Source organism: Silene latifolia, chromosome 7, assembly GCF_048544455.1.
Source record: "Silene latifolia isolate original U9 population chromosome 7, ASM4854445v1, whole genome shotgun sequence".
Taxonomy (NCBI): Eukaryota; Viridiplantae; Streptophyta; class Magnoliopsida; order Caryophyllales; family Caryophyllaceae; genus Silene; species Silene latifolia.
The window spans coordinates 122,990,154-123,002,784 of NC_133532.1; the positions used below are offsets into that span (position 1 = coordinate 122,990,154).

General features: G+C 39.6%; 1 protein-coding gene and 1 long non-coding RNA gene across 3 annotated transcripts; both read left to right on the forward strand.

Moving 5' to 3' along the window:
* The first annotated feature begins 1,884 nt into the window (after nucleotides 1–1,884).
* Nucleotides 1,885–4,922, forward strand: LOC141592912 (pentatricopeptide repeat-containing protein At2g03880, mitochondrial-like). Its single transcript, XM_074413800.1, has 2 exons — nucleotides 1,885–4,274; nucleotides 4,368–4,922. The coding sequence occupies exons 1-2, from the start codon at nucleotides 1,967–1,969 to the stop codon at nucleotides 4,874–4,876; spliced, it is 2,817 nt and encodes a 938-aa protein (XP_074269901.1). The 5' UTR covers nucleotides 1,885–1,966; the 3' UTR covers nucleotides 4,877–4,922.
* A 568-nt stretch (nucleotides 4,923–5,490) lies between these two features.
* On the forward strand, nucleotides 5,491–8,743 carry LOC141592910 (uncharacterized). Of its 2 annotated transcripts, none has more exons than XR_012521248.1 (3): nucleotides 5,491–5,933; nucleotides 6,039–6,206; nucleotides 8,285–8,743. It is a non-coding gene; the product is annotated as an uncharacterized LOC141592910 (long non-coding RNA). The 2 variants fall into 2 exon arrangements; XR_012521247.1 differs by lacking the exon at nucleotides 8,285–8,743 and adding an exon at nucleotides 7,431–8,278.
* Nucleotides 8,744–12,631: the final 3,888 nt, after the last annotated feature.

A 12,631-nucleotide genomic window follows, 5' to 3' on the forward strand; every position in this document is an offset into this window, starting at 1 on the left:
ATCACCCCACTTGTTGTTTGTCCTATTAGAAATGTGGTATTGTATTTGACCCGTCTTTAGTTATAGACGGATATGTGCCGTCTATAATGAGATTTTGGGTTAAAAATAAGAGTTGGCTTTACTTTAGTTAGTGATAAAACTATAAAAGTTCTATTACCCTAATTGTGAGATTGAGGGTTTGATTTTTATCTGCGACATAGTAAGTTCATTTGAACTAAAAGAAAAGAAAGAAAAGTACTCTACTCATTTGAAAAATAAAAATAAAAAAAATAATATACTTACTCCATCAATTTATATCTACATGAGGTGAATTTTGAAATCAAAATACGAAATACTCCCTCCTATTTTATATTTTTCTTCCCTAGTTCTTGATAAGGCTATTCGGTTTTCTTCCCTATGTCTTATTTGACAACAACAACAACATCAGAGCCTTAATCCCAAAATGATTTGGGATCGGCTGACATGAATCATCCTTTCGAACCGTCCATGGGTGAACGCACGCCTCAAAATGCGAATAAAAAAAGGGAAGATGAAAAACAAAAGGAAGAACGAAAATGTAATGGAAAGTCAAGGTAAACTTAGGAGTTTTAAAATCGAATTCCGTCTTTCTTTTATAAAAACTTAAAATTTAAATCGAGAGAAAAAATTAAAACGATTTTTAAAAACCGAAATAGAGTTAAGGATCCGGAATGAACTAGGTAAAATCTATAAGAAAGATAAAATCTATAAGAAAGTGGTTTGTAAAAAAGTGTAATAAAGGAGAGGAGAATAAAATCTGTCAAAAAACATCAAATACTAAAAATCCACGTGTATCATTTCCCTCCATTGTGCCCTCTCCGCCACCATACTCTCCTCAAGCCCCAGAACTCTCATATCGTGCTCTATCACTCTCAACCATGTCTGTCTCGGTCTTCCTCTGCCTCTAGGGACCTTTTTCTGTTTCTCCAAGTCTCCGCCTCCCTAACCTGGTGCCCATAGGTCTCCTTCTCCCATGGCCAAACCATCTTAGTCGGTTTTCCATCATCTTGTCCTCTATTGGCGCCACTTTTACCTTTTCCCTAATCACCTCATTCCTTAACCGATCTTTCCTTGTATGTCCGCACATCCATCTCAACATGCGCATCTCCGCCACACTCATCTTTTGAATGTGACAATGCTTCATGGCCCAACACTCGGAGCCGTAAAGTAGGGCAGGCCTAATTGCCGTGCGATAAAATTTTCCCTTTAATCTTTGGGGCATATCTTTATCGCATAGAAACCCTGAAGCACTCTTCCATTTGAACCATCCCGCTTTAATTCTGTGAGCCACATCTCCGTCTAACTCTCCGTCTTTTTGAATAATAGATCCTAGATATCTGAAGAAATCCGAACCCTCAACAACATTCCCATCGAAAATAATACTCCCCGCCTCTGTCGATCTCAACCCCGCCACCTTAGTGAACTGACACCTCAAATACTCGGTCTTACTCCCCCTTGATCTGAACCCACGAGTCTCTAAAGTCTGCCTCCACAATTCCAACTTTCTCTCCACCCCCTCTTTTGTCTCATCAATCAACACAATATCATCAGCAAACATCATACACCACACCAAAAATAATTAAATAATACAGAAATTGCTCTTATGTCTTATTTGACACCAAAAATAATACAAAAATTACTAAATGTTTAGATTTTCAATATACAAACTTTAATTGATAAAGAGATTATTTCACAAACAACTTTAATCTAGTCGTTTTGGGTCGCTTTCGGTCATTTCAAGTCGGGTCATCTTTCTGTGGGCGGTTTCAAATCAGATCATCTTGGGCCAGGTGCTTCCAGGTCTATCTAAGTTCGGATCAGGTTTAGGTCAGGTCAATTCGGATCATTATCAGATCTCGGGCCAACTTTATCTGGTCGGGTTAATCGGGTCTCTATGCAACATTGGCACTTTATTACATGATCAAACATTAGAGTAAGTGAATGGACCATGAACATTCATCGCTTAGTTTCCCGCCACACACTTTTTTACCAACGGTTTTACCTGTCATTCAAATACTTTCCTCCCACTCTCTCTGTTAAAAACTTTCAAACTTTACCCAGATTTACCCAACAAAATCAACCTAGCTCGTTCATACAGTTACCTGAAAATGGTAATTTGTTTTCGTCGTGTTCTTCGATTAATGCTTGTTTATCGCAATGTTGTAAGACGAAGTCCATTGATCTTGGATTCCAAATCCATGGTCAGTTAACGAAATCCGGGTTGTTAATCGATGATAGATTTAGGAATCAGTTGATTAATTTGTACTCAAAATGTCGAGTTTTTGGTTATGCACGTAAGCTGTTCGATGAAAGTCCTGAACCAGATTTGGTTTCTTGGTCTGCGATCATATCTGGGTATGTTCAGAATGGAATGTGGAAAGACGCGGTTTTGGCTTTTAAGGAAATGCAGTTGTTGGGTATTAATTGTAATGAGTTTGCGTTCTCGAGTGTGCTCAAAGCTTGTTCAATTAGGGAGGATTTGGTGTTTGGGAGGCAGATTCATAAGGTTGTGTTGGTGACAGGATTTGGTGGTGATGTTTTCGTGGCTAACACGTTAGTCGTTGTTTATGCAAAATGTGGTGAGTTTCGGGATTCTAGAAGATTATTTGATGAAATTCCGGAAAGGGGTGTTGTTTCGTGGAATGCTTTGTTTTCTTGTTATGTGAAAGGGAATTTTTTCAAAGAGGCGATTTGTTTGTTTCGTGAAATGGTTTCTACTAATATGAAACCGAATGAGTTTAGTCTTTCAAGTATGTTGAATGCTTGTGCAGGAAGAGGGGATGGTAATACAGGAAGAAAAATTCACGGGTATTTAATTAAGCTTGGACATGAACGGGATCAATTCTCTATCAATGCACTCGTTGACATGTACGCAAAAGTAGGTGATATGGAGGATGCCCGAGTTGCGTTTGAGAATATATTGGAACCTGATACTGTTTCTTGGAATGTCATTATTGCAGGTTCTACGCTTCAGGGCGAACATGATTTGGCCTTGGAATTGTTTTGTAAGATGAATAATTCAGGAGTGTATCCAAATATGTTCAGTTTATCAAGCGCACTTAAAGCATGTGCAGGATCGGGGATGAAAAAGCTAGGCAGACAGCTCCATTCGATTCTGATGAAGAAAGACGTAAATGCAGATCTTTTTATCGGAGTTGGTTTGCTTGATATGTACTCCAAATGTGGTTTGATGGAAGATGCTGAGATTGTTTTCAAAACAATGTCGCAGAAGGACCTCATTGCATGGAATGCAATGATTTCAGGATACTCGCTAAATGGTAACGACAAGGGTGCTGTAAGCACATTCTGTGAAATGTACAACAACGGAGTAGGTTTTAATAAGACTACCTTATCGACAATTCTTAAATCTTTAAGTAGCTTGCAGGATACCGAAGTTGGTTCACAAATTCACGCAATCTCAGTAAAATCAGGCCTGAACTCTGACGATTATGTGATAAATAGCCTTGTAGACTTGTATGGCAAAAGTGGCAAAATAAAAGAAACGGCTAAAATATTTAACGAATCCAGAATTGGAGATTTGGCAACTTTTACGTCTATGATCACAGCTTACTCTCACCATGGACAAGGTGAGGAAGCTTTGAAGCTCTTTCGGAAAATGCTAAGGATGAAGCTTTTACCAGATCCTTATGTTTGCAGTGCTCTCTTGAGCGCTTGTGTAAGTTTGTCGGCTTATGAATTAGGTAAACAGATCCATGTTCATATTTTGAAACTTGGGTACACTTCCAATACTTTTGCCGGGAATTCTCTAGTGAATATGTATGCGAAATGTGGAAGTCTAAATGACGCGACCCTTTCCTTTTCTCGGTTAAAGGAGAAAGGGATAATTTCCTGGTCGGCTATGATTGGAGGTCTTGCTAACCATGGGCATGGGAAAGAAGCTCTTGAATTATTCGATAAGATGCTTTTGGACGGTGTTCATCCGAATCATGTTACTCTAGTTAGTGTCCTTTGTGCTTGTAGTCATGCAGGTCTGGTTGATGAAGCGAAACATTATTTCCAAACAATGGAAACTCTATATGGCATAAAACCTACCCAAGAACATTATTCTTGTATGATCGATATTTTTGCTCGAGCTGGTAAATTAGAGGAATCATTAAAGCTTGTGAATGAAATGCCCTATGAAGCAAACGGAGCAATTTGGGGTTCTCTACTTGGAGCAGCGAAAACCCATAAGAACGTGGAGCTAGGACAACGTGCAGCAGAGATGCTTTTCACCCTGGAGCCGGAGAAGTCAGGTATGGTTAAGAATTTAGGACAGCATGTAGCAAAGATGGTTTTTCACCCTGGAGCCGGAGAAGTCACTCGTGTGATATTCTATTTCGTAACAGGTACCCATGTTCTGCTCGCCAACCTATATGCATCAGCTGGAATGTGGGAAAATGTGACAGAAATGAGAAGACTAATGAAAGAAAACAAGGTAAAGAAAGAGCCGGGAATGAGCTGGATCGAGGTGAAAGACAAGGTGCACACATTTATCGTGTCAGATAACAGTCATCCGAGAAGCAAGGAAATATATGCTAAATTATACGAGCTAAAAGATCTAATGGTGAAAGAAGGGTATGTTCCCGTGTTGGAGATTGATCTCCATGACGTTGACCGGAGTGAAAAGGAAGAGTTACTTCTTCATCACAGTGAAAAACTTGCAGTTGCATTTGCACTACTTGTAACGCCTCCAGGAGCTCCGATTATGATAAAGAAGAATTTGCGGATTTGTTTAGATTGTCATACTGCATTCAAGTTCATATGTAAGATTGTTTCGAGAGAGATTATTGTAAGAGATACGAATAGGTATCATCATTTCAAAGACGGTTCTTGTTCTTGTAGAGATTACTGGTGATATTGAATTTTGCAGGATTAAGTGATGGGTCAATAGTTTGCTGAATTAATTATTATGTTTCACTTGCTTGTGTATGATTTCTTGTCATTTAAGTATCTTTTGTTATTATGTATAAGCGCCACAGAATGAAATGTAGCGGTCGTGACTAGAGCTGGCCATCAGCACGGGCTGACCCGGCCCGCCTTGGCCTGTTATTTTATGCAACTTTGCCCGGCCCGGCCTTAGCCCGCCGTTAACCCTGGCCTGGCCCGGGTCCTGAAATTCCAGCTCGGCCCGACATTGGCCCGCCATTTTAGCAAAAATAAGAAATAAAAAAATAAAATGGTAAGACCCGCCAGTCCGGTCCGCCCTTAGCCCGCCTCTGGTCCTGGCCCGGGTCAAGCATATCTCAGCCCGGCCCGGCCAAGCCCGTCCCTTTCCCCTGGTCTGGCCTGGATTTGACCACGAGAGCCCGACCCTAGCCCGACCCGAGTATAGGTCTAGTCGTGACTGCAGATCAAAATCGAATCCGAATCCCACGAGTCCAAATTTCCAACTCACAAATTATCTTATATCTTCTTATATAAAAAGAGAATAGGGGGTTTGGCTATTTTGGCGCGGCCTATACCCTTCGACTCTACCAATATTTACGGTCAATGCCATCTGCGTGTTATTTTCCATATTTTATCAAGTCTGCATTCCACGCCTTCAACTTCTTATTCTATCTTCTCCATCAGATGTACTCCACCGACTGAAATTTTCTCTTCATCTTTAACTTCATTCTTATACATGTATCCAGAAATTTCTCCTCTATCATTCTTATCATTTTCATCCTCCATTCTCCACATCTTAATTTTTTTTGTTATCTTTATGTAAAAATTAAATTGATTTTAATTGATTAGAGATTGTCGATAATAGGGAATTTGACGTTGTTACTTCTTTCAAATTTATGTAGAAGTACAAACAATTGAACTCGAAAGTTTTCATTACAATTCCATTGCTGCTACGTTGTCCGCATTTGTTGGTGAAGAGCTACCCTGTTTTATGGTTTTTTGTCGGTCGAGATCGCATTTATGAGGTAATTCATCTGTGATTTTCTTATTTACGTTCCAAGCTGCAAATCGAAAATAATATAGTTGAAGTTTAGTATATGCTGCCCTGAATATAGTATTTTTGCTTATAGGCATACCAAGTGTTCGCTGAAATGTCCCATAGAAAATCACAGCCATTAATTAGTTAATTGACAGAGGAAACTGTGAAAAAGAAATAACGGGAATTCCGACTCTGAACAACATGCTGAAACAGAAGAATGTAGACAAGTAGGATTGTAAGACCATGGCAATTCCAAAAGGTAAAGCTAAATTTGCTGATACAAGGATGGTTAGTCTTTGGTTTAGTCATCCTTGCTTTTGCTTCTTTGTTATTAGTTTTATGAGTGGATCCAACATGGCCAAAGTGAGTAAACACCCTTCATCACCATCTCTTAATTCTTTGGGTTGATTCTTAATTCCACTAACAATAAAACAAAACACGTTCTAGGTAGTAGTTATCGTCCATTTTGCGAGGAATATAGTTTAACACATTTTGTAAGTGTTACACCTGTCTAGGTGGTAGTTAGTTCATATTTGATTATTGGTGATCGGTAGCTTGAATGCTTCCTTGGACTTGATTTACAGATTCAGTTTTTCATTTTGTTTAGTCGACACGGAAATGTGAACTTGAAGAAGTGGTACTCTCCTTATGCTTAAAAAAAGAGGAGTAAGGTATTTTTTTCCATAATTTAGTTCCCGAGTTGATATGGTAACGGTCCTGTGAGACGATTGTGAGATAGATTCACAGCTTGAAGATTAGTCATATTCCCGAACTGTGGTGGTAACACGCCTTTAAGCTTATTCCTCGAGAAATTGATTGAAGAGAGTTCCCGACATTTCCCAAGGCTTTGTGGCAACATCCCTTCAATGTTATTTCCGCTAACATCCATAAATGATAGATTGTGATTCTCAGCAAACTCCGGAATTACTCCCGTGACTCCGTGAGTTTGTTTTGTTCAAGCCTTAACCTTGTCAAACTAGAGCAACTCCCAATACCAGGTGGAATGCTACCCGTAAGCATGTTTTCACCTAGATTGAGCACTTCCAGTTGTTTTCCGAAACAAAGGTGGGGCGGGATTTCACCAGTGAACCTATTGTTGGTAAATTCAACCTGCAGCAAGCTACTATTTATCCCTAAACCTCGAGGAATGATTCCAGAAAAGTTGTTCTCGTATAAGGAAATGTTCTTGAGGTTTTCAATCTGGTTATCTCCCAAGGCAACTCTCCTGTTAGATTGTTACCATATATAATTACATACTCTAAGGTCTGAATTTTCCAAAAACTAACCGGAACTTCCCCTGACAAACGATTATTAAACAGCTCAACACGGCTTAATTTTCTCAAGTTCCGCTTTTTGATAGAGTTTGATATGTCTTCCCTTAAAACCCTTTAAATTGGAATCTCATACCCACCTTCGTATTTTCGTATGTTTTAATGTCAGTGACGATTCTCTCCTTTTTTTTATTTTTATTTTTTATGATTAGGGTATCTGGGAGTGACATACTCGAAGTCTAGAAGCATAGCCTCGGCCCTCAGGCAAATTAACATCCACAAGATTGATTTTGGAGAAGATTGAATCCACCCAAGTTTTAGCCATTAAATTCTATCTTATTGAATTGATAAACTTGATGACTATCGAGTACTCCCTCCTATTATATATATTCTCCCCCCTTAGTTTTTGCAAAAAAAAATTAGAAATTGAATTTTAACCACACAACACACACTACCTCACATGCCATTGAATTTAAACCAGACAAATCAACCTAAAAGAGAAATAGAGAAGAAAACTCGAATAACCAAAAAAGGAAATATGGAAGAATATATAGAATTGGAAGGAGTATAATATAAGGTGGTTTTAATTGCACCGCGCCATGACAACTCTTTGTAGGTTTCCCATTTAGATGATGCATTACATAGTTTTCAAAACAGTAGGGGAGACTATCAATTTTGAGCGATGATGTTAATGGGTGAAATATTTTACATGAGACATTTGTGTAGGTAGAAGCATATGTAAATGTAATCTAAAATGTGCAACGGATGTACTTTGTATATTACTAATATTGTTTGAATAAAATAAGCGTTTATTTTACAGGACATCTTTGAATCGGTTTACAGTTTCGCAAAAAAAATCAAAAGTTGGATACCGCGTGCGAAGCCGCGGCTTTCCAGCTAGTTTAAGAAAAGAAAATTTATTATTCATAAAAATACAGAAACAACAAAACAACAACACGAGCAAATACGAAATATAAAAAAAAAAAACCGATAGCTGTAAACAATGAATGATCTTCGCAACAGTTTACATGGAACATACATACAAACCTCGTCAAGTTAATTGCAGGAAGGACAGCTGGTGCATTTGGAATTGATGCATTCCTTACTACAACATTGTTCATTTTTCCAACAATCCGAAGTATGGCAATATGGCAACAGCCTGGTGCATACGCCAGCGTTCACGGATCCGCTAATAATTTTTTTGCAACGGACATTGCCGACGCAACAATCATCATCGGTCATACAAACCACATTAAGCCATTTGCAGGACTCATTCTGGAGTATATGGCGAGCACCACTAACGGGTTTAAGTGTGGTCGCTAACGCCACCATCAACATTAATGCCACCACACAAACCACCTTCATATTTTTTTTTTTGATTAATGAATAATGATTGTTATTTGTATGTTGTATACCATGTTTAATGGAGTACCATTTTATAGCCCTAACTTGTACCACCAACTATTATTTTTTTTTTATTTTTTTATTTTATCATCAAAATCATAATCTTTGACTAAGCAAGTTATTTTGTATTAGTGCGCGCAATGTCATGGGTCCGCATGGGTCCGCATTTGGAAGAGGTAGAGTTGGCTGGGCAAGTTGGGAATGACGGGCTGTGGAGACGTCTTTGGGGTCTTCCTATACCTCCAAAACTTATACATTTCTTGTGGCGAGCTTGCAACGGTACTCTAGCGGTCCGTGTAAATTTGAATAGACGGCATTGCTGTCCCAATAGTCACTGCGAATTCTGTGACGGGGCTGAGGAGACGGAACTTCATGCCTTATATCTTTGCCAATGGGCTAGCGTGCAATGGGCGATGAGTAGTTTTGCTGATACGGTGAGTGCTGCACCTTTGACCTCTTTTTTTCCGATTGGTTATGTTGGATTTTGGAGCAACTCCATGGTGATGAGAAGGGGAATTTCCTGGCTCTGGTGTGGGCAATATGGGCTATTCGCAACGCTCGTATTTTTGAGGATGAACAGAGGAATCCAGAGGTGACGGTGCTGGGCTTTATGCGACTGGTTCAAGAGTACAATGGGTATATGCAGCGGGTTGGAGGAGCAAATTGTCCGAGACAGGAAATAGGTGGGGTGCAATGGCTTAAGCCGGATGTGGGAGTGATAAAAATTAACACTGATGCGGCTGTCTTGGAGGATGGATCGGTGGGATTGGGGGTTGTGGCTCGAGACTGTCATGGGGGTGTTTTACTGGTGGCTAGCAAGAGGGTTCGTGCAGCGTGGGATGTTGATGTCGCTGAATCGAAAGCAATGGCTTATGGTCTCGAATTGGCGTATAATAATGGCTTTACACAAGTCGTTATTGAGTCGGATGCGCTCAACGTGGTACGGGCTGTGAGTAAAAGAGTGGAGGTGCCGAGTCCGCTTAGTCTTTGTATCCAAGAAGTACAGGTTTTAGCTTCTAATTCAATTTGTCGTGGCTTCTGTCATATTAAGCGTAACGGTAATACGGTAGCACATTTGTGTGCAAGATTATGTGAGAATATAGGGGATGAACAAGTCTATGTAACCGATTTTCCTGAGGCCGTCCAAGTTGTGGCGGATATCGATTTAATATAAGTTCTCGCATTTTCCTTTTCAAAAAAAAAAGTGCGCGCAATCTTAAATCGATATCATTTTATGTTCATCACGCAATCTTAATAGATGTTGATATACGTTGACCAAATCACTATGTGATCATCACACAATCTCCTGTGATCTCCTATCTAACGATACAGTTAGTCTTACTTAAGACGGAGGTATCTGTCGGTCAAATATCAACCCACATGGCATATATGGCAAATCTTTTGCTTTCCCCATGTGTTCAGCTTTTGTCTTTCTCATTTCATATGGGTATATTTAACCCGTTTTAAGACTAAGTTTATCCACAGATCAAATATGAGTCTTAACAACAGTAAAAATGACCCACTTTACCATTAAGACTTAACTCAGACTCTCTTATTTATTCCACTTTATCCCTCAAACCTATCAAAAATCTCAACAACAGTAAAAAAGACCCACTTTTACACAAACAAAACACTGTTTACGGGTCTTAAAGTGAGTCTTGGAAATCCAAGACCCACTCTAAGACTTTGCTACAGTAAAGTTGCTTTTTCTACACTTTTTGGCTGATACTGTTGCTCATACCCATTGCTCATCCCCCGTTAAACATAGCCTAAGCTTAAGACGGATGTACCAGTCTTAAATGAGAATTTACCCTAACGATATATGAGTGCGAGAGAAGAGGATGACACGACGCGAATAATGAATCATGTTACGGGGATATTGATCGTGGCTACATGATCTCAATTGACTAAATTTACAGTTGTTGCAAAATATTGTCCTTGAGCACGATTAGTTGTTATGAGTTAGCACGAATAATTAATTTTCAAGAATTAGCTTCTTGAAAATTTGGTCTCTTCAGCACGATTAGTTGTTATGAGTTATTAATCCTTTTTTAATTTGTTTACAAAAATAATTAGCATTACTTACATCTTTTTACCTTTAGAATTTGGACTTCTTAAGAGAGTAATTTTAGCCAAATATTTTACAAGGGAATAAGTTTAGAAAAGCATTACTCGTGTGATATTCTATTTCGTAACAGGTACCCATGTTCTGCTCGCCAACCTGTATGCATCAGCTGGAATGTGGGAAAATGTGACAGAAATGAGGAGACTAATGAAAGAAAACAAGGTAAAGAAAGAGCCGGGTATGAGCTGGATCGAGGTGAAAGACAAGGTGCACACATTTATCGTCTCAGATAACAGTCATCCGAGAAGCAAGGAAATATATGCTAAATTGTACGAGCTAAAAGATCTAATGGTGAAAGAAGGGTATGTTCCCGTATTAGAGATTGATCTCCATGACGTTGACCGCAGTGAAAAGGAAGAGTTACTTCTTCATCACAGTGAAAAACTTGCAGTTGCATTTGCATTAATAGCAACTCCTGCAGGAGCTCCCATTATGATAAAGAAGAATTTACGGATTTGTTTAGATTGTCATACTGCATTCAAGTTCATATGTAAGATTGTTTCGAGAGAGATTATTGTAAGAGATACGAATAGGTATCATCATTTCAAAGACGGATCCTGTTCTTGCACAGATTACTGGTGATATTGAAATTTGCAGGATTAAGTGATGGGTCAATAGTTTGCTGAATTAATTATTATGTTTCACTTGCTTGTGTATGATTTCTTGTCATTTAAGTATCTTTTGTTATTATGTAAGCGCCACAGAATGAAATGTAGCGGTCGTGACTAGAGCTGGCCATCAGCACGGGCTGACCCGGCCCGCCCCGGCCCGCCTTGGCCCGTTATTTTGTGCAACTTTGCATGACCCGGCCCGGCCTTAGCCCGCCGTTAACCCTGGCCTGGCCCGGGTCCTGAAATTCCAGCCCGGCCCGACCTTGGCCCGCCATTTTAGCAAAAATAAAAAATAAAAAAATAAAATGGTGAGACCCGCCAGTCCGGTCCGCCCTCAGCCCGCCTCTGGTCCTGGCCCGGGTCAAGCATATCTCAGCCCGGCCCGGCCAAGCCCGTCCCTTTCCCCTGGTCTGGCCTGGATTTGACCAGGAGAGCCCGACCCGAGTATAGGTCTAGTCGTGACTGCAGATCAAAATCCGGATGCGATGGATCAAAATCGAATCCGAATCCCACGAGTCCAAATTTCCAACTCACAAATTATTTAAGAAAAGAAAATTTATTATTCATAAAAATACAGAAACAACAAAACAACAACACGAGCAAATACGAAATAGTATAAAATACACAAAACAAGCAGAAAAAAAAAAAAAAACCGATAGCTGTAAACAATGAATGATCTTCGCAACAGTTTACATGGAACATACATACAAACCTCGTCAAGTTAATTGCAGGAAGGACAGCTGGTGCATTTGGAATTGATGCATTCCTTACTACAACATTGTTCATTTTTCCAACAATCCGAAGTATGGCAATATGGCAACAGCTTGGTGCATACGCCAGCGTTCACGGATCCGCTAATAATTTTTTTGCAACGGACATTGCCGACGCAACAATCATCATCGGTCATACAAACCACATTAAGCCATTTGCAGGACTCATTCTGGAGTATATGGCGAGCACCACTAACGGGTTTAAGTGTGGTCGCTAACGCCACCATCAACATTAATGCCACCACACAAACCACCTTCATATTTTTTTTTTTGGATTTGTTGTTATTATATTTCTGTCCCGACGCTCATAAATAAGCTCGGAGACAACTTGACAAGGAAGCGATAGTCTGGAAACGAGTATACAAAAACATGCACAATGTAAACCACTCCGTCATAAAATGCAAAGGACAATATTTTGCAACAACTGTAAATTTAGTCAATTGAGAACATGTAGCCACGATCGATTTCCACGTAACATGATTCATTATTCGCATCGTGTCATC